Below are 19,575 nucleotides of genomic sequence, written 5' to 3' on the forward strand. Positions count from 1 at the left end.
CGCTTCCCTCTTCAAATCGGCTTAAAGATTCCTTCCGGCCCGAGTAAGCCCGTCGCGGGGTGTCTTACCTCGGCTCCTTGAACGACCCGAAAAGACCGATTTCATCGGATGCCTCCCCTTCTGGAGCCTGCGGTGCCAGCAGCAGAAGAAGATGATGGTGGCGATGGTGCCCAGCAGAAGCAACAAGAGGAAAAGGGCACATTGGATGCTGTAGGGTCTCAGCAAGACGAGGAAAGCGGCGGCAATCATGGTGCGGGGCGAAGCGGCGGCGGCTGCCGGCGGGGCTGGAGGGCGGCGGCACAAGCACCCGCGCGGGGCGCACGCTGAGCTGCGGGCACGGGCGAGCGCAGCTCAGCGCGTCATGCCCGACGCTTGCGGCCCCGCGCCCGGCCCAATGGCTGCGCACTCGCGTCCGCCGCGCTACGCGAGTGAGCCCGGGCTGCGGGCATCGCTGGCCATGACTCAGCAGACGGCGACCTGGCACGGACTTGGCCGCGGGTAGCCCACCCCGCCCTCCCCGGGCGCCCCCGCCCCCACCCGTGCGCAGCCCCCGGGCGCAGCCCCGCCGGAGACGCGGCGGACGGGGAGGGGCAGCGCCGCCGGCAACGGGGCCACCTGGGCTCTGCGCATCGTCCCACGGCCACCGCCGGCCTCTGCATCCCCAAAGCCGGGAGCACGTGGGGCGGGGCGGGGACGCGGCGGCCCGCGGGGGGCGGGCGTGGGGCGTCGCGGCGGGGGCTCAGCGGATGACATCACGGCCGGGCTGCGGCAGCGCGGGCGCGCGGACATGGCTGCTATGGCTCCGGCGGCAGCCGCGGGCTGCGCCCGGGCCTGAGCGTCCAGCGCCATCCCGCGGGGCCGCCCGCCGGTCCGCACCGTCCGGGGGGCACGGGCCGGGCGCCCCTCCGTTCCCGGACGCCCGGGCTGCCACCTCTCCAGCCTCCCGTGCCCAGATCGCTGGAAGCCCGGCGACAGGGGGCGCCCCGGAGCCACGGGGAGACCGCGAGGCGCCGACTGGAGCCTGCAGGCGGTGCTGCCCCTGCTTCCCACCTCCCCGCGCCCCACCCCGAGGCTGGGGCTTCGGAGGATGCAGCTGGGTGAGCTATTGCTTGCGGGGGGTTCCTGCACGCCGAAGCGTGAGCCCCGGGCAGGGCCTTTCCTGGGAATTGGGGTCCCCCGGAACGGGGGCCCGTCCCGTCCGTCCCCCCTGAACTGGGCGCGCTCCCCGGCGGAGCGCTCGGGTCTGCAGACTTGAACTCTGTCACTCAGCCGAGAAGGGGGCACTTTGCATACTCTTGTATCCATGTTGACCCTAAAACCTTGCCTCCTTTAGTGCAATTGGAGGCAGAGGCAATTTCAGATTGAGGAACCAGCAGATGGAGGAAGTTGGAGATTGGCTTGTAAATATTTTGAGGAGAGATTTTGTAGGGCGAGTGAGGAAGTAGTGATCTATCACACTCAAAACGCACACACTCCCTTTCTCCCTCTTGCCCCCTCCCCTTTCTTCGTAATCAGCAAAAGGAATCCTGCAGTTGGAGATTTTCCTGGGGCCGCTGGCGCAGTGCGGACGCGGGAGGCGCGGCGGGGGCGCTGCAGTGGCCTCTGTCCCTGCGGCCGCCGGGCCACCTGGCCCGGACCAATTGCGACAGTGACCTCAGCCGGCCGGTGTTCTGTCGCCTTCTGCTGCTCCCGAGCCAGTGCTGGCTTTTCCCGTGCGGGGCTGGGTTTTGCTTGTTTTGTTTGCTCGCGTAGAGAAACTGCAATTATAGTGACAAGGTAACCCATTACTGCATTTGTGGAGTTGCTAGTAACTACTAGGGTGGACTCTGGAATATTTCGGAGACTGAAGAAATTGTGTCTTAATAAAGTATTTTGTAAAATTCCGGAAAGCAGTTCAAAAATCGATGACAATACTTAATTTTGTTATTTGTTTGTAGGATCTCAAGATCAGTGTGGTTTTCTAACTATACAAAATACACTATTCAGCTCTGCATAAAGGCTTACCATTGATGTTCTTAAGGCCTTTAACGTATTACCACGTGTAAGCATTAAAGGACACTCAAAAAGGCATTGAATAATGCACATCTTAAATGCCAGATTCATCACCATGGGAAACAATGGATTGAGTTTTCTTATGTACATCTTGTTTCCTATGATAAAATAAGCATTATCTCATTCAGTTGTTCTGGTTTGAAGGTGGACCTTGCTTGCAGATGCTGTATAAAGTGAGAATGGTGAATCAGAGTGCCTGCAGGATGGGCTTACAAGGTCCCTGGCTCTGGGCCTGATAGGTAGCACTGCATTTGTGCAGGTCGCTCAAAGGTTTCCTGATACCGCAGCCACTGCAGTGGGAGACCACATTGCCATCCACTGTGCAGGGGTTATTGAGGAGAAGCCTGGGAGCCTGCCGTGTGGGGCACAACAGGAAAGGAAGAATTCTGTACCGCATTGCCTCACAGTGGCCTGGTGGAGTAATTTAAAACAACAACAAAACTGAATTAACCTTTTGCAAACATTGGGAGAAATAGCTAATGAGGAAGGTCATCGTTACTTTATACTTATTGAGGAAAATTTGTGAGTGAGCTGAAATGGCCCTAAATATCCTTGAAACATGCCGAAGACCGCAAATACAGCATAGTAACCATTTTGCCCCAAACTGTGCATTTATAACAACAGAAAGCAACTAAATAGCAATTATGATTTTGAGTTACAACTTGTTATCACTCTGAGTCTTGCTGCAGCCATTTGTAAGTTCGAAGTGCACACAAGAACATCATTTATCTCTTTTGGCAGGCAAATACTTAACTGCCCTGCAGTAGGATTATAGATATTTCTTTTTAGATGCGTTCATTTCTGTTCTTTGCATCAGTTATCTCAAGGATACTAATAATAATAATAAGCAAACCAAATCGTTGAAAGAATTTAGTATTTAGGTTCCATTGTTTTCTGCTTTGTTTGTTGCTAATTTATCACTCCCTTCTCCAAATGGCATGTTATTAATTGCTTCTTTCTGTGTGTTTGTGTGATGCTAATGCGTTGTGGAATTCAATAAATATTAAATCAACCAATCAATCCTTTTTGGAAGTTAATTTAGTAAAATTCATACCTTTTCTTTCTGATAGATTTTCATTAAAAAATAATAATTGACATTATATCAAATTCACAAATTTAAAGTTTGGAGGTAGGGGTGGAGGAGGAAAGTCCATGGCCAAATCTTTCATACCAAAGAATGAAAAAATGAAAATGGAAAAGTATATATAATTTTTTGACTTTTTATGATAGTGAGCTAGCACTGTCACACAAGAGAAGACAAATGAGTTGGGGAAATTAGTTAAGAGAGTTTGGTATCTGGTATGTAGAAGATGGTCCACCCTGCAGCCCTTTTTCCCTTTAGATGCTCAACCAAATTGAGAACACACACGAGGAACCGAAAGGAAATTAAAATGTTAACCCTATTCAGGGTGAAGTCAGATTGAAGAGCATAGCTTAGGCTCAAAGCCAAAATGGGGCGTCTTATTCCTTTTCCACTAACTCTTCACCCCCGCCCAGTCACAGCTAAAGAATTACAGTCCTTCCCAACAGTAAAGCAGGAAAGAACCCTACCTGTACTACTTCTCACCTGAAGACCAGAGGCTAAAAAGAGCCTGACACTCTCCAATCCACAAGGCCTGCAGCACGAGTGAGCAAGAGGCAGGACCGTGTGTGAGGAGGGACCTTTTATATACCAGCCCTGCCCATTGGTGGCCCCAGGCCCTCCCCAAGGCCCCTCATCACTGAGTCATTCTGCTCCCAAAGATAAGAGTAAGGGGCTTTAATAACATGACAGAAACATCTTCTGCAGTACCTCCCTAGAGGTAGGAAGTTATGGCACAAATTCCTGATGTCTGGGTCAGGGAGAAATATAGAAAAGAAGAGAAGGATCCATCTAAGCTGTGTGGTGACCAATTGAGGGAAAGGCAGGGATTGCAGAGGACTCACGTTTTGGGCTCAGGTGAAGGAAGAGTTGTGAAGGCAGAGGTGACAAACTGAGTTTCAGACCCATTGAGGGGCAGAGGTGTCAGAAGGTCATCCGTGTGAAATTACCCATGAAAACACGGCTGGAGACTGAGAACCAGAGACAGATGGGAATCACCCACATCAATTATAGTTGAAGTCACTGATGTGGACGAAATGACTATGGAAGAGAAAGTGTAGAAAGAACTGGTATCAGTTCTATCAGAAAAAGCCCTGATGGGGCTTTTTCTGTAAACCTGCATCGCTGGAACCGCCTCGTAGAGTAACTATGTGGTTTCCTTTACTCCTAGAACTATGTGTTAGATCTGTGGGGAAGAACTACAAGACAGAGCTGACAAGTGAACTGTGAAAAGCCAAACAGTAAAACTTTTTTTATCTTAGGTATTTGGCACATCCCAATGATCTCTACTGTTCTAGGGTGTGACAGCTTAGGAGTGAATATGATTTGAACTTAATGCATTTTTAAAGGGTATCTAAAATTCAGAACCAGGCAGATCCATCTCCTGACCCTAAACATGGTCCTAAAGAAAACTGCTTGAGGAAATTGGATCCCAAAGATTACAGGTGGGGAATTTTGAAGTTTGTCCATATTCCATTGGAGATCAAAGAAGCCCAACTAAAAGGATTGTGGACGGACTGACATGACAACTGTGGATTGAGCAAAACTTCTTTTTGCAAGGGCTACCTTATCTTGAAGGTTCTGGCTTTGGTGAAACAAATGTGATTGGCAGTGGAAAAAATCAGAACATGTGAAATTCCTTAAAAATTTATTGACTGAAATAATTTTGCCTATGTTACACATAATTTAATAAAAAGAAAAAAACCTTTACACTTTGTGCAGAAAGTAAAAAAAAAAAAACCAAAAGCTGGAATCAGAGCTTTGGAGATATCTTCCCCTTGTGGACTGGAGAAGGAGAGCAGATGACACGTGGGAAGTGCTTCCAGTTCAGGGGTTCCCAGGACAGATGCACATCTGGGGTAAGGAGCCTGAGGACTGAGGACCAGTGATGATGAGCCCTCTGCACACCTTCCGGGGAACTGGCTCATTGCAGTGGGAGAGGCTGAACCCGGACGGGAGTGGATTGGAGAGGGACGAGGACGTGGGAAAGAGGCAAGAGCGCTGTCTACAGTCTTTGGTGAAATTTAACTCTAGAATGCATGGGTAGAAATGCAAGTAAAGCCTGAGTAAAGGGCAACACATGGGCTTTTGTCAGGACAGGGGTACAACTTGGGAGATGGAGCCAGCAGTGGGAGAGAAACTGAGAGTTGAAGGGAGGGGAGAAGGTGACCTCTCCAATGCATTTGTGGTTTAGATACTTGTCCTCATGCTCCCTGGGTCCCCCAGACCAGTTCTTTCTGCTCTCAGACTGCCTTTGACTCTGCAGAATTAAAACTGACCCTGACTGGTTGTGATGGCTCCCTGCCCCTGGGCCCCTCCCCACCAGCCCTGGCTACTAATGCTCAGACTAGAAGAAGGATTTTTAGGGAAAGAGAACGAATGCCTTGGAATGTAGCTCTGGCTGTTTGTAAGCGTTTATTACAAACCTCGATAGAAGGTAGTAGATGACCCAACTGGTAATCACACAGAGACATTCCATTGGAATGTTACCCCCTTGAAAACCAAAAGTTTGGGTAAGAATGGCTCTAGCAATAAATGATTTGAAGTAAATCATACCGATTTTGGACTGGCAACCTTCTTGATCCTAAGTGAAGTTTTTTACTCTCAGAAATCAATGGCATGAAAGGAATTGGGAGGAATCTGAGGAAACATGTTGTATACCTGTTTATTCCCAAATAGTTTTCATGGCAGTCTGAGACCAGGGCCTATGCCAACCATATACATGTTCTTGTATTGAAAGTTCAAGGAGCTACATCATTTGGGAGCACCGACAGCAACTAACATAATCTTGGAGGCAATTTCCAGCCACCAGAATCAGGGGAGCCATCATACAGATGCATCACTATTGTCGTTTTAAATTTTGCATTTATGAAGGAGAAACAATTGTTATTTGCAATAATATCAAATCTTTGCAGCAAATATATCCCAGGAAAGGACTTTATTTTACAGTAATAAAAACTTGGAAAATAACTTAAAGGCATCATTGTAAGAGAAAATATTTCAAATGACATCATCCCAAATTGTTCTTTTAATGTTTTAGAAATTTTAGAGCCTAATTAGGATTTGTTATCCTATGGGTGGCAAAATCCATGATAATGCTTGGAGGGAGGGGTTGTTCTTTTTTGTGAACATTACAGACTTCTCAAAAAAGTCTGCTGAGTTTGAGACTTTAAAAACATCAGTATAATTGAATTCATCTACTCTATAATGCTTTGCAGACAGTTTTTGTAAAGTAATCATTTATTATCCACAAGCAAATAGAATTCATTTCCAGTTTCCACAATGAGTGTGGGATTAGTCATACAGCAAAATACTGAGTCATTTGGCCAGAAAGTTTACTCAGAGTTGTATGAACTGCCAATGGAAAATCTGAGAGCTGTTCATAAATCAAATTATAAAGCTCTCAGAGTTATAAATCACTGTGCAGTGTTGTTCATTATTATTCAGATAGTGTGAAATATTTCCACCATTTCTAAGAATGGGCAACTTACAAAGCCAGTTTGAAAGCAGAAGTCATTGCCTTCTAGATCCAAGATAAGAGTTGCCATGTTCATTACAAGCATTTCAACATTCTTAAGTGAAAAAAGGGAAAAAAGTAAGGTAAGAGGTTTATAAGTTACATAGTAAATATGTTATGAGATGAATAAATTCTTGATTAACTGATGTTTATGAATTAAATTCCAGATTGTCTTAATAAAACAACAGCAATATTTAATAGCTAAATTATCTCCATTTCTTACAATAATTTTTTGTAGGACTTTTGCGTTAAATATTTTGTGGTAGTAGCTTTGTATGCTAATGCATCAGCATGCTGATGGCCTGAAAGAATGTCACTAAGAGAACAGAGATAGCAAGCATATCAAGGAAAATGGGATGAGTAACCGAAAATTAGTAAAAGATGTTTCAAACACACACAGTTCCATAGAGTATTGAAATTATCCCAGTGTAATGACATCTCATGGATTTAGGAACAGAAAGAAAAATATGTCTTAAAATGTCTTTGTGGTTCCAAAATACTTTATGGAGTAAGACAGGGAAACAAATAGCAAACTCACTGAATTAGAATCCAGTAAAGTTTACATTTCAAAGAAGAAAGCCAAAAACCTAAAGCCTGTTCTTGGTCTTATCTCTGCTGTAGGAGCTTTTAGCCTGGAATTCACGAACAGGATTCTAGGGACCTGAAATTATATGTAAAACTGTGAGTCTCTTTAGAGGGACATGGTCCATAGTTTTCACCAGGTTCTTAAGGAGTTATTACCAAAAAGAAAAAGAGAATCCTCAAAACCATACAAATCCACACAGATACCAAGGCTTCTGCAGCATCAAATCATTCTCTCATCCATCGGCATCACGTCACCTAAGTGCCTCCCCTGAGACTGGGAGAAGGGTCTGGAGCACCATCAGCCTGGGATGAGCTGAGGAAGCACTCAGCTCTAACCTATACAAGTTCAGGGACATTTCCCCAATGCAGGCGAACACCGCCCACCCTACGGCTAAGTGGAGACAGTGTTCTCTGAGTTTCCTTGTCTTCCCGAGAGTTTAAACAGATTGGGAGAGGGGCAAGAGAGTTCACTCTGTAACTTTCATTGGAATGTCAGTTTCAGCCCTGAGAAGGGAAGCCTGTATTAACTATCTAGGGCCACTCCACAACCATCCAGATGTTTGAATGCATAAGCCCATTCTGAGCGAAAAACACTGGTCCTAGAATTCAGTCTTCAGCTGAATCTGCAAGGATCTCCATAGTCTTAAGGCTAAAAGAGAGGCAAGGACGTAGTATCAGGCTCCCAGAAACTACTCCTGGATATCCTGGTGAATGTAGCAGACACTCCTCCTACATCCTGCCTAAGCCTCAGCTGTGAGGCTTTTCAACATCCAGCCTTCCCCGGACACCTGGGAGCTGGGGCCCTGGATCCTACCAGGGTAACCCTGCCTGTGGTGTGGAAGACCGCCCACCCATCCTAGTGGCTGAGCTCCATCCACCCACTGTCTCGGGCTTCCCACGCTTGCCGTGCCTGTGAACCCCGCCCCCCATATTCCCAGGACACTAGATCCCCATGTCCTGTCACTGTGATCACATTCCATCACATTAAAAGGCTGGTTATTTCATCATGGGACTTCCTCACTCCAGTGGGCAAGTCCAGTTTCCAGGGTGTCCTACTCTCTCCTTCTGGTGGTTCTATCTCCTCCAGGTTCCCTGCTGACCCCGTAGGCTGTGAAGGGTTTTGTACAATATTCATGCATTCCACCCAGAGACAGACTTTGAACCACAATTTCCTGAGCGTCTCAGATCCCTCTGGGTCTATTCTTTGCAGTTTCATTTTGGGGCCATCTGCAGTGAAGCAGGAACCCACCTTGAGCAGACACTGCAGGGTCACAGTTAGTGTCCCCCATGTCCTGGCGGTCTGCCCCAGGTGAGCTGATGGAGTCTGGGTCTAGGTGCCTGGATTAAGGGGCACCAGAACCCCAGGAGTCGGCTGGTATGGTCCCTGTTTACTTCTCCTCACCCACAGGGTACAGGACCATGTCCTGGGTTTCCTCATCAGGGAATGTAATGTTGCTTCAACAGGATACAAAAGAATATTAGAGCAAGAAATTGGTAGTAATAATATTGTATTGAAATAATATTAGTATCTAATATTGGTAGTAGATGAGAGGGCAAAGCAGTTAAGATGATTGATTAAGTAAATTATCTGAAATATGTGACTCAGCAGATTATGTTGACCTAAACTTTCAAGATTATTAAAGTACAAAATTAATAGACACATTGGTAAATGGTATACACTTAATTTCATTAGTATACGATATTAACATGGCAGATATTTCAAAGAGAAATTAGCTTGTCCTTTCATGTTATAACTGATAAGATAAATTAATATTTGAAAGTTGCATCACTCCTGATTTTTATGCATAGGCATTGATTCCTGCATCAAAATTATTACATTTTGTGAATTTTAAAAATTGGTCTGAAACTTATTAATTTTCTAGAATATGGTTCCTTAAAGCAAAAATCTTAATGATCTCATCTTGCACTCAACTTTCAAGATGGATAGAATGTTCTACATTAATCAAAAAAATGTGAAATTGTTCTTACTCTTCTTCATTGTTCTTACTCTTCTTTAGGCGTGACACTGCACTTGTGTTTCTGATAAATGGGGAAAAGGCACATAAATATCAAGGATGGGGACAGGTAATAACATAAGAATAGCCAAGGAGAAAAATACTCACAAAAATTGATATTCCTCAGAAAAGGTTTTGGAGGCCCTAGAACCATAGGAAAACTTATCCAGAGTCCCTCTGAGTTTTGCATATACTTTTTTGTGCAGACTTGCAGGTGGTCCCACACACACATACAGCTACAGGCTTTTTTATTTTTTAATTGAAGTATAGTTGATTTACAATGTTGTGTTAATTTCTGCTATACAGCAAAGTGACTCAGTTATACATATATATATTCTTTTTCATATTCTTTTCTATTATAGTTTATCACAGGATATTGAATATAGTTCCCTGTGCTCTACAGTAGGACCTTGTTGTTTATCCATTCTTATATATACTAGTTTGCATCTGCTAACCCCAACTTCCGAATCCATCCCTCCCCCAACTCCCCTCCCCCTTGGCAACTGCAAGTCTGTTCTCTATGTGGCTACAGGCTTTTCGTAGACATTTGAGGGGACAGGTGACATTGTGGAGCAGGTGAAGATTATCTTCCAATGCTCCCAGCCTCTGATTTCTGCACTATTATCTCTCTGCTGTAGGTGTCTTGTTCCTGACCACATCGAGATGAAAATGAGCTGGTCTCACTGTCTCATTACAGATGAGACAGAGGCTGAGCTATTTGGCATCTGGCTTTCCTGCCAGGTCAGGAGCAGCAGAGAGACTCTGGTTCAGATGATGCAGTTCGTGTCTTTCTCTGTTCAAACTGCTGTAACAAAATACCAGAGAATGGGTAGCTTATAAACAACAGTAATGTATTTCTCACAATTCTGGAGGCTGGCAGTCCTAAATCAGGTGCCAGCATGGTTGGGTTCTGGCGAAGCCCCTTTTCCGTGCTGCGGACTGCTGACTTCTCACTGTGTCCTCACCTGGCAGAAGGGGCCGAGGATCCCTCTGGAGACTGTTTAATAAGGACACTAATCCCATTCATGACAGCTCCCCCCATCATGACCTAATCACCTCCCAAAGGCCCCATCACCTGATACCATAACCTATGAGGGTTAGGATTTCAACATATGGATTTTGGGAGGACCCATTCTGACCATAGCAGCCGGATGTAGGCAAACCAGGAGGAACAGTGCTGTACCTCGGGGCTCGTCATAATGGAAATGTCACCAGCTGTAGGCTTACAGGGAAGGGCAGGAAGTGGTTATCGCAACCTGACACGAGAGGGTCACATAGACAAGGCAACCCCACAGGAAGGGAGGCAGGAGGATACATCCTCCTAACTCCCTGTTCTCCTTCCCTCTGATCTCCTGCTTGGACATGCTGTTGGCTGAACCCAGCTGGGACGAGGGCAAGGGAGCCCAAGCATGTCAACCTCCAGGCTTAGAGAGCAGCTTAAAGATTGGGGGGAGAAGGGATCAGAGGGGCAAAGAGAGGGTCTCCAGCCCTTGTGGCTGAGTGGGATGAGAGTCCTGAGAAGCTCTGATGATCCTGTCAAGACTCCAGTCTCTGGGGAAATGGGACTACGAGGCAGAACTTGGCAAGGAGGGCCCTGTAAGAGCTTCATCAAGCAAAGAAAGCAAAAGCTAGTTACTGGAGGTGATAGAATTTGCTGAAAAGCTGATTTGATGATTAGTTTCTAACTTCTGGCTCGAGTCCTTCTTATGGGTTAGCAACTGGGATTGGTTGCCAGGGTCCACTGGGGCCCCAGTTTCCTCATCTGTTAAGTGTGAATAATCCTTGGACCTACCCTGGAGCACGATGGTGAGAATTAAATGAGGTAGTACAGGTTAAATGCTTTGAATGGTATAGTAAGTACTCAGTAAATATTAACTATATTTTTATTGTTATTAAATGAAGGAGACAGGATTGGAAAGATCTAAGGATGTCAGGTAGGGCAGGATGGGGAGCTAAATGAATTCCTTTCCTAGATAATGGTTACATGCATGACAGTGCATGACATCACAGCTCATTGGTTAAATTAGCTTTAGTAAAAGTGCATCCACAAACTCTGGCCTGATGAGACTGTTTTTCTTTCCTTTCTCATCATAGGAAGTTGAAAATGATTCAGGTCTAGAGTCCCTCAAACATATTTAGTGTTTCTGAGGTTCACACACAGTCTCCAATCAGTCTAAGCCATGCAATCATAGTTTGGCAGCATTGCCGTATCATCCTAAAGTATATTGATCATCTTTTTAGTTGGAGTATTTCTGGAACAACTTGGAAATTGAAAACACGTTAGATGGCATTTGGAAATGGCGTGAGGAAAAAGAGTGAGTTGAAATGCTCCCTAATAGATATTAGTAAAACCCTGTAGTTTCTCTCCAGAAGTCAAGAACACTTTGATGAGGAAGCACTTGCTTTGCTCAGTAGAGCGCTGTGCTTGCTGCAGGAGAGGGCGCCCAACCCTTCACAGCCATTCTGATCTTTGGTGGTTTTTTTTTTTTTTTTGGTAGAGTTTCAATTTTTTAAAAAATTGAAGTGTAATTGATTCAGAGCCATTCCAATCCTGATTTGCCTTCTTCTAGTGTATATATAATTAAAAAATAATAATATGGACATGTCCCTCCTCCATGCCTTGCCAAAGGCTGAGCTGAAACTAGTAGCCCATTTTACAGAGAACATTAAACCAGCCACTGGATATTTAGAAATATGTTGGCACTTTTTTCCTGGCACTTTGGAACTCATTTAGACGGGAGTCTTCAGTTCATACTCCGACTGGAGTACTGAAGAGGACCTTCTATGTCTGTACATTCCAAAACCGATATGTATAGAAAACAATCCAAAACTTTCGGCAATTTGAAAGGGTACTTAAGTTTTATTGTAGTGCCGTACTTGCCTTTCATGATTTTTATTTAATTCATAACAGAATTTTTATTTAAATACAAAGGGAGGTGAGATACCTGAATGATATTTTGATGTTCATTTAGTTTCCTTAAATGTGGTCCCTTGGGCTTCCCCAGGTGTCACAGTGGTTAAGAATCCGCCTGCCAATGCAGGAGACATGGGTTCAAGCCCTGGTCTGGGAAGATCCCACATGCCGCGGAACAACTAAGCCAGTGCACCAAAACTACTGAAGCCTGCGTGCCTAGAGCCCTTGCTCATCAACAAGAGAAGCCCGCGTACCACGAGGAAGAGTAGCCCCTTCCCTGGTGGCGCAGTGGTTGAGAGTCCGCCTGCCGATGTAGGGGACACGGGTTCGTGCCCTGGTCCGGAAAGATCCCACATGTCGCGGAGCGGCTGGGCCCGTGAGCCATGGCCGCTGAGCCTGTGCGTCCAGAGCCCGTGCTCCGCATCGGGAGAGGCCACAACAGTGAGAAGCCCACACAGCAAAAAAAAAAAGTAGCCCCTGCTCGCCGCAGCTAGAGAAAGCCCGCGCACAGCAATGAAGACCCGACGCAGCCAAAAATAAAATAAATAAATTTATTTTTTAAAAATATGGTGCCTCGGGCTTCCCTGGTGGTGCGGTGGTTGAGAATCTGCCTGCTAATGCAGGGGACACGGGTTCGAGCCCTGGTCTGGGAAGATCCCACATGCCGTGGAGCAACTAGGCTCGAGAGCCACAACTACTGAGCCTGCACGTCTGGAGCCTGTGCTCCGCAACAAGAGAGGCCGTGATAGTGAGAGGCCCGTGCACCGCGATGAAGAGCAGCCCCCGCTTGCCACAACTAGAGAAAGCCCTCGCACTGAAACGAAGACCCAACACAGCAAAAATAAATAAATAAATTACTAAACTCCTACCCCCAACATCTAAAAAAAAAAAAAGTGCTGAATATTTATTTAAAAATATATATATGGTGCCTTTTGTTTCTTAGAATTTCAGAGGCAGCTTTTGTATTTTTGAACTCCTGCATTAATTGTAGTATTGACATATTAAAAGTAAACCTAAATGCATTAATAATTTATATTTTTATTAATTTCATTTGCTTTCATTAGTTACAAAGTTCTCTGTTCTCTATGTCTTATTTCTCGTACATGTTTTCCATAACTTGGAGGCTGGTTAGAACATTTTTCAAGCTATGGGTTATAACCCATTAGTGAGCTGCGAAATCAACTTAACATGCTGTGATCAGTCAGCACTTACTAAAATGAAATAAAATACAGTAGATAGAATAGAATCTGAAAGAATACATTACATGCAGTAAAAGTGAGTATGTTTTCTGAAATTTTGTTTTAGTTTTTTGTGTGTGGGTGTATGTGTGTATGTGTGTTTTCTGGATCAAAATGTAGAATGTATATTTTGCCGTGAGCTACAAAAGATTGGAAAAAAATTGAAAGTCATTGACATGTTATTCATCCAACCACATATCTTGGGAGAGTCTCATGGCTGTGGTTATATTTAATCTTGCCCCTTACAACTACCTGGGAATTAATCAAATGGTTTCTGTTAGCAAAAAAATAAATAAATAAATAAAATATAAAACAGGGCAGGGACTTCCCTGGTAGCACAGTGGTTAAGAATCTGCCTGCCAATGCAGGGGACACGGGTTCGAGCCCTGGTCCGGGAAGAAACCACATGCTATGGAGCAACTAAGCCCGTGCACCTCAACTATTGAGCCTGTGCTCTACAGCCCACAAACCACAACTACTGAGCCTGCGTGCCACAGCTACTGAAGCCCAGGCACCTAGAGCCCGTACTCTGCAACAAGAGAAGCCACCGCAATGAGATCGTCTCAACTAGAGAAAGCCCGCGTGCAGCAGCGAAGACCCAAAACTGCCAAAAATAAATAAATAAATTTATTTAAAAAAATAAATAAATAAAGAGTGGCAGATAACTCCATGGTAAATTTTTTTACCAACTATAGGAACTAGTAGTGTTTATTATAGAGCCATATTCATAATACCCATTCTGAATTTGCTAATTGGCAGGTAGTACAAACTTTGACCCACCTGTCTGTGGATGTAAGAACAGTGGCCTGAAATCTACTGAAAAGTAGAGCTTCTAAAAGAGGTCTGATATGTCCATTCTGGTTGGTCTTGAATGAATTGTGTGTTTGTGAAGAAACTTGAGGATTTGCTCTTTAATGAAATCATATCAGCAGGAGAAAATTTTAGTACAGTTAGGATATTACAAAATCTGTATTTTTGCAAACTAATTTTTTTCCAACTTTTTTATTGTGGTAAAAACACATAACATCAAATTTACATCTTAACCATTTTAAGTGTATAGTTCAAGGGCCTAAAGTACATTCACATTGTTGTGCAACCATCACCATCATCCGTCTCCAGACCGCTTTTCATCTTGCAAAACTGAACTCTATACCCATTAATCAGTAACTTCCCAGTCTCCCCTCTCCCACCCTGGGCTTATCAGCAACCCCTGTGAACCAGGACTCTGGCTCTGTTACCATCACTAAATAATACTGATTATTTAGTGATGGTGAACAGTTATATCTGGCAAAATCCACTTTTATCAAATAATAACAATTTGCTGTAGGATCTAACTGGCTATATATTGTGTCTCTCAAGTGCTGCTCTAAATGTTTAGTAATAATGTGCAGTGAAGTAAGGCACTGGGGAGAAAGAAGTTAAAGCGGTTGTTCTGCTTGCCAGGAAGAGAAATGAGGATGACAGAAAAGGAAGCATGTGACACATCTGAATTCCTTTTCAACGTGATAACTGAGCCCCTAGATCAGGGTTCAGCAAGCTGCTGCCCCTCTGCCTGCCTCCTGTTTCTGTACAGCCTATAAGCTAAGAATGTTTTTTATAGTTTTAAATACTTGAAAAAAACCAATATAAGAATAGCATATCATGATATGTGAAAACTGTACAAAATTCAAGTTTCAGTGTCCACAGGTAAAGTTTTATTGGAGCACATCCACACTGCTGTGTTTACAGATTGCCTGTGTGCTTTCATGGTGCAAGGGCAGAGCTGAGTAGTTGTGACAGAGACCACACGGGGTAGCCCGCTCAGTGCAGCACAAACCACAGTGATGCCATTGTAATAATTTGACATTGTTTTAATGTCGTGCATATCGTCATACCATTGTATGACACTGCATTTTATTTTTTTACTACCAGTGTATGCCAATCATGCCAAAGCAAGAAAAGAAAGAGAAAATTTGACTTAGTGCTTTTAAAGCAGAGTGGCGTGTGGATTATTTTGTCACCAAACTAGACGGCAAAGCATTGTGTGTATTATACACTGACACTATACCTGTGCTTAAAAAAAAACATATATATGTCACATTACCAAACTCAGTATTCATCCAACTCACAGGACAAGTCACAACAATTAGAAAATTTTAAATGAAATATCACAGCAGAGTTTCTTCACAAAAATGAGTCTGTAACCAAAATAAGTTTCTGGGTGGTTTGTTTGTTAGCCAATTAAGGAAAGCCATTTACCAATAGTGAGTTAATTAAATCGTGTTTTATTGCAGTAGCTTAAGGCATGTGCCCAGAAAAAAATAAACTTACTTAAGACTATTTGCCTTTCAGCAAAAACAGTTATTCAAAGGAATGAGGACTTCAGGAGCAACATAATTAAAACACACGGCAAATGACTGAGTTTTTCTTGGCTCTTGACAAATCAACAGGTATTACTGATATTGCTCAGTTCTTATTTATTTGAGAAGTAATTGCTGATTAATTTAGAGTGACTCACAAATTAGCCATTATAAATAGTCTGTGAAACAACTGTGGGAGAGAATATATCCAAAGAGGTTGAGAAAACACTAATTCAGTACAACCTGGGTGGAATCTGCTAAGACTTGATACAATTGATGGTGGTTAAAAATGTGTGTGGAGCAGGAGAAATGTTTGTTGGAAGATTTTACAAAACTTGTGAAAATGTAAGGTCCTTAAAGCCTACAGTTATTCATTTTATTATTCATCAGAAGGTACTTTGCAGAAAATATTTGAACCTATTATGTATTTTTTTTTTCCTTCCTTGCGGTACGTGGGCCTCTCACTGTCGTGGCCTCTCCCGTTGTGGAGCACAGGCTCCAGACGCGCAGGCTCAGCGGCCATGGCTCACGGGCCCAGCCGCTCCGCAGCATGTGGGATCCTCCCGGACCGGGGCACGAACCCGCGTCCCCTGCATCGGCAGGCGGACTCTCAACCACCGTGCCACCAGGGAAGCCCTATTATGTATTTTTTAAATAGTTGTATTGAAATATTATTCACATGCAATTCACCCATTTGAAGTACATATTTCAATGGTTTTTTGTTTGTTTGTTTATTCAGAGGGTTTGTGCAACACCACAATCCAATTTTTAAAAAACGTTTTTGTCCCCATTGAAAGAAACCCATTAGCAGGCATTCCTCCCCCAATCCCCCAATCTCTCACTCCTAAGAAACCACTAATCTGTTTTCTGACTCTATAAATTTGACGATTCTTGACATTTCACATAAATGGAATCATACAATGTGTGATCTTTGGGGACTGATGTCTTACACTTAGCATAAAGTTCCCAAGGCTCATTTATGTTGTGGCATGTATCAGAACTTCTTTTCTTCTTATTGCTGAATCATATTTCACTGTAGGGATGCACCACATTTTATTTATCTATTCATGAGTTGATAGACATTTGTTTTTTTCCACTTTTTAGCTATTATGGCTAATACTGCTATGAAGGTTTGTGTACAAGTTTTTGTATGGATGTATGCTTTCACTTCTCTTGGGTATATACGTAGGAATGAAATTGATGTGTCATATGATGACGTAATATTTAACTTTTAGAGCTGCCAGACTTTTCCAAAATGCCTGCACTATTTTACAATCCCACCAGCAAGATATAAGGGTTCCAATTTCTCCACATCTTTAAGAAAACTTTGTTTTCTGTCTTTTTTGATTATAGTCATCTTAGTACATATGAAGAGGCCTCTCATTATAGTTTTTATGAGCATTTATGTAGTGATTAATGATACTAAACCTCTTTTCCTGTTCTTATTTGCTATTTATATATCTTCTTTGAAGTGTTGTCTGTTTAAATCCTTTGTCCATTTAAAAAACTGGAGCATTTGTCTTTTTATTATTGTGTTGTAAGAGTTCCTTATATATCTTGTATTCATGTCCCTTGTGAGATCTATTTTCATATATTTCCTTCCATTGTGTAAGTTGTCTTTACTTTCTTGATGGTATCATTTATGAAAATAACGTTTTTGTTGTCATATCTATGAAATCATTGCCTAACCCAAGGTCACAAAATTCATAAAATCTCATAATGGGTCAGCATTGGCAAGTAAGCATTTGCCATTAATTCTGATGGTAGGGAACACTTTGAACCCTAATTAAACAAGATATTTTTTTAAATTCCAGTCTCATTTGTAGGCCTGTCTGACAAAAAGTTATACTCAATTATTATTAGTATAGTTTCAATTTTATGAATAAAACTTTTGTGAAGATTTATTTTCTTCTTGCTTATAAGTACCTACATAATATCCTTGATTTTGCCCCTTGGCCTGCAAAGCCTAAAATATGTACTATCTGACGCTTCACAGAAAATGTGTGTTGACCTTGCTCTGAGTAAACAGACGAATGATATTTGCTACAAGTGGAGTTTTTGTCTATGGAATGCTCTTAACTGTGTATCCCTGATTTAAAATTGCCTATGGCAAACATACCTAGGATCTATGGATTTATAACTCCCTGGAGAAGGTCATGCAAGCTGTACAACTCTAAGGTATAAAATGGAGTGTCACGACTTAAACACACCCACTGTGTGAGGTGACCCCCAAACCTCAGTTAGAGGCCTCACCTCTTATTCTAGAAGGAAGAACCTACAAAGCCTGGATGTCCTAGACCTCCCCATTCTGCCTGTGCCTTTTGATTGCTTGTATCTTTGAAATTATTAATAAAGTTTGATACTAAGTAAGACCTCTGATATTTGTGAGTTAGATATTACAGTCCAGTCCCATGTGTTAGCTGAAGCACTATTCATGTATTTGAAAACATAAAGTAAGTTTTCAAAAAGTCACAACAAGCAATCTTGGAAAGACTAAATATAATTTTATGCTTGGAGTAGAGAATAATGAATTTCTCTTAAAATAGGTAAAAGAACCATATTTTCTAAAAGGATTACTTGGTGTAATTTGGTAAAGAGTATAGTTACCTTCTACTCAACAATCCACATATTTGTCAAACTCCCTTTAAGCTAGTCTCTTCTGTAAAGTTTTATTATTTATAATTAAATATCTTTTCATGAAAACAAACCAACATATGCAAGTAATAAGGATGCTACAGGGACTTCCCTCGTGGTCCCGTGGCTAAGACTCCATGCTCTCAATGCAGTGGGCCTGGGTTCAATCCCTGGTCAGGGAACTAGATCCCACATGCCACAATGAAGATCCCGCATGCAGCAAGGAAGATCCTGCGTGCCGCAACTAAGACCCGGCACAGGCAGATAAATAAATATTAAAAAAAAAAAAAAAAGATGCTATGACCAAAAGTGTTGAATCATCCATACACAGCAAAAGCTAGATTTGATCATTTCAAAACTATTAAACCTAAAAACTATCATCTGTTTTATCAGGTTTTGAAAAAATGATTCTACCTTAAAACTTTAATGAAATGCATTGTTGCCTTTGAGATTTTTTTGCATTCTTTATGGTGCTACTCTTAAGTTTACACCAAAGAAAATCTTCCATCTCAAAACTTTAGAGTTTTCAGAAAAAAAACAGAACAAATTTCTAGGCCATTCTTATTGATCTCCCTTGGAATATTTTTTGTCCTGATGAGATCTGCTATTATTATTTTTAAAGATTTATTTATTATTTTCATTTATTTATTTTATTTATCTTTGGCTGCTTCGGCTCTTATTTGCGGCACGCAGGATCTTCAATGAGGCCTGCGGGATCTCCGTTGAGGTGCGCAGGCTCTTCGTTGAGGCATGTGGGCTTCTCTCTAGTTGTGGCGACCAGGTTTTCTCTTCTCTAGTTGTGGTGCACAGGCTCCAGGGCTCATGGGCTCTGTAGTTTGTGGCACGCAGGCTCTCTAGTTGAGATGCATGAGCTCAGTAGTTGTGGTGCGTGGGCTTAGTTGCCCCGCGGCATGTGGGATCTTAGTTCCCTGACCAGGGATCGAACCCACATCCCCTGCATTGGAAGGCGGATTCTTTACCACTGGACCACCAGGGAAGACCCTAGCTCTGCTATTATTAATGTCTTTTTCCTAAAGTTATATAACTTCAGTCCTCAAATCATTTGCATAATTTTACAAGGTTTCTACTTTGTTTTTTAGACTCCTCATAACTGATTGACAAGAAAAAACTTGAAAAGATGGAAAAAATTTATACTATTTGATTTTATAAATGACAACTTCCTGTATCCCACGTTCTGAA

General features: G+C 43.0%; 2 protein-coding genes and 1 non-coding gene across 4 annotated transcripts in view; 2 read left to right on the plus strand and 1 right to left on the minus strand.

The window, feature by feature from the left end:
• The window catches only part of DST (dystonin), a 494,547-nt gene extending 494,181 nt beyond the window's left edge, over positions 1-366 (minus strand). Inside the window, exon 1 of the mRNA XM_060021645.1 lies at positions 69-366. Coding sequence (XP_059877628.1) covers positions 69-249 — 181 coding nt within the window. The 5' untranslated portion in view covers positions 250-366. The remainder of the gene's footprint in view (positions 1-68) is intronic.
• A 3,853-nt stretch (positions 367-4,219) lies between these two features.
• LOC132433004 (small nucleolar RNA SNORA18) lies at positions 4,220-4,345 on the plus strand. The gene has a single exon (XR_009521053.1). It is a non-coding gene; the product is annotated as a small nucleolar RNA SNORA18 (small nucleolar RNA).
• An 11,387-nt stretch (positions 4,346-15,732) lies between these two features.
• The window catches only part of BEND6 (BEN domain containing 6), a 36,531-nt gene continuing 32,688 nt past the window's right edge, over positions 15,733-19,575 (plus strand). Inside the window, exon 1 of one of the 2 annotated variants that reach the window (XM_060022060.1) lies at positions 15,733-15,831. The gene's annotated coding sequence lies outside the window, so the exon portion shown is untranslated. The remainder of the gene's footprint in view (positions 15,832-19,575) is intronic. The other variant, XM_060022062.1, reaches the window with a different exon arrangement.

The sequence above is a fragment of the Delphinus delphis genome, chromosome 10 (assembly GCF_949987515.2).
Source record: "Delphinus delphis chromosome 10, mDelDel1.2, whole genome shotgun sequence".
NCBI lineage: Eukaryota > Metazoa > Chordata > Mammalia > Artiodactyla > Delphinidae > Delphinus > Delphinus delphis.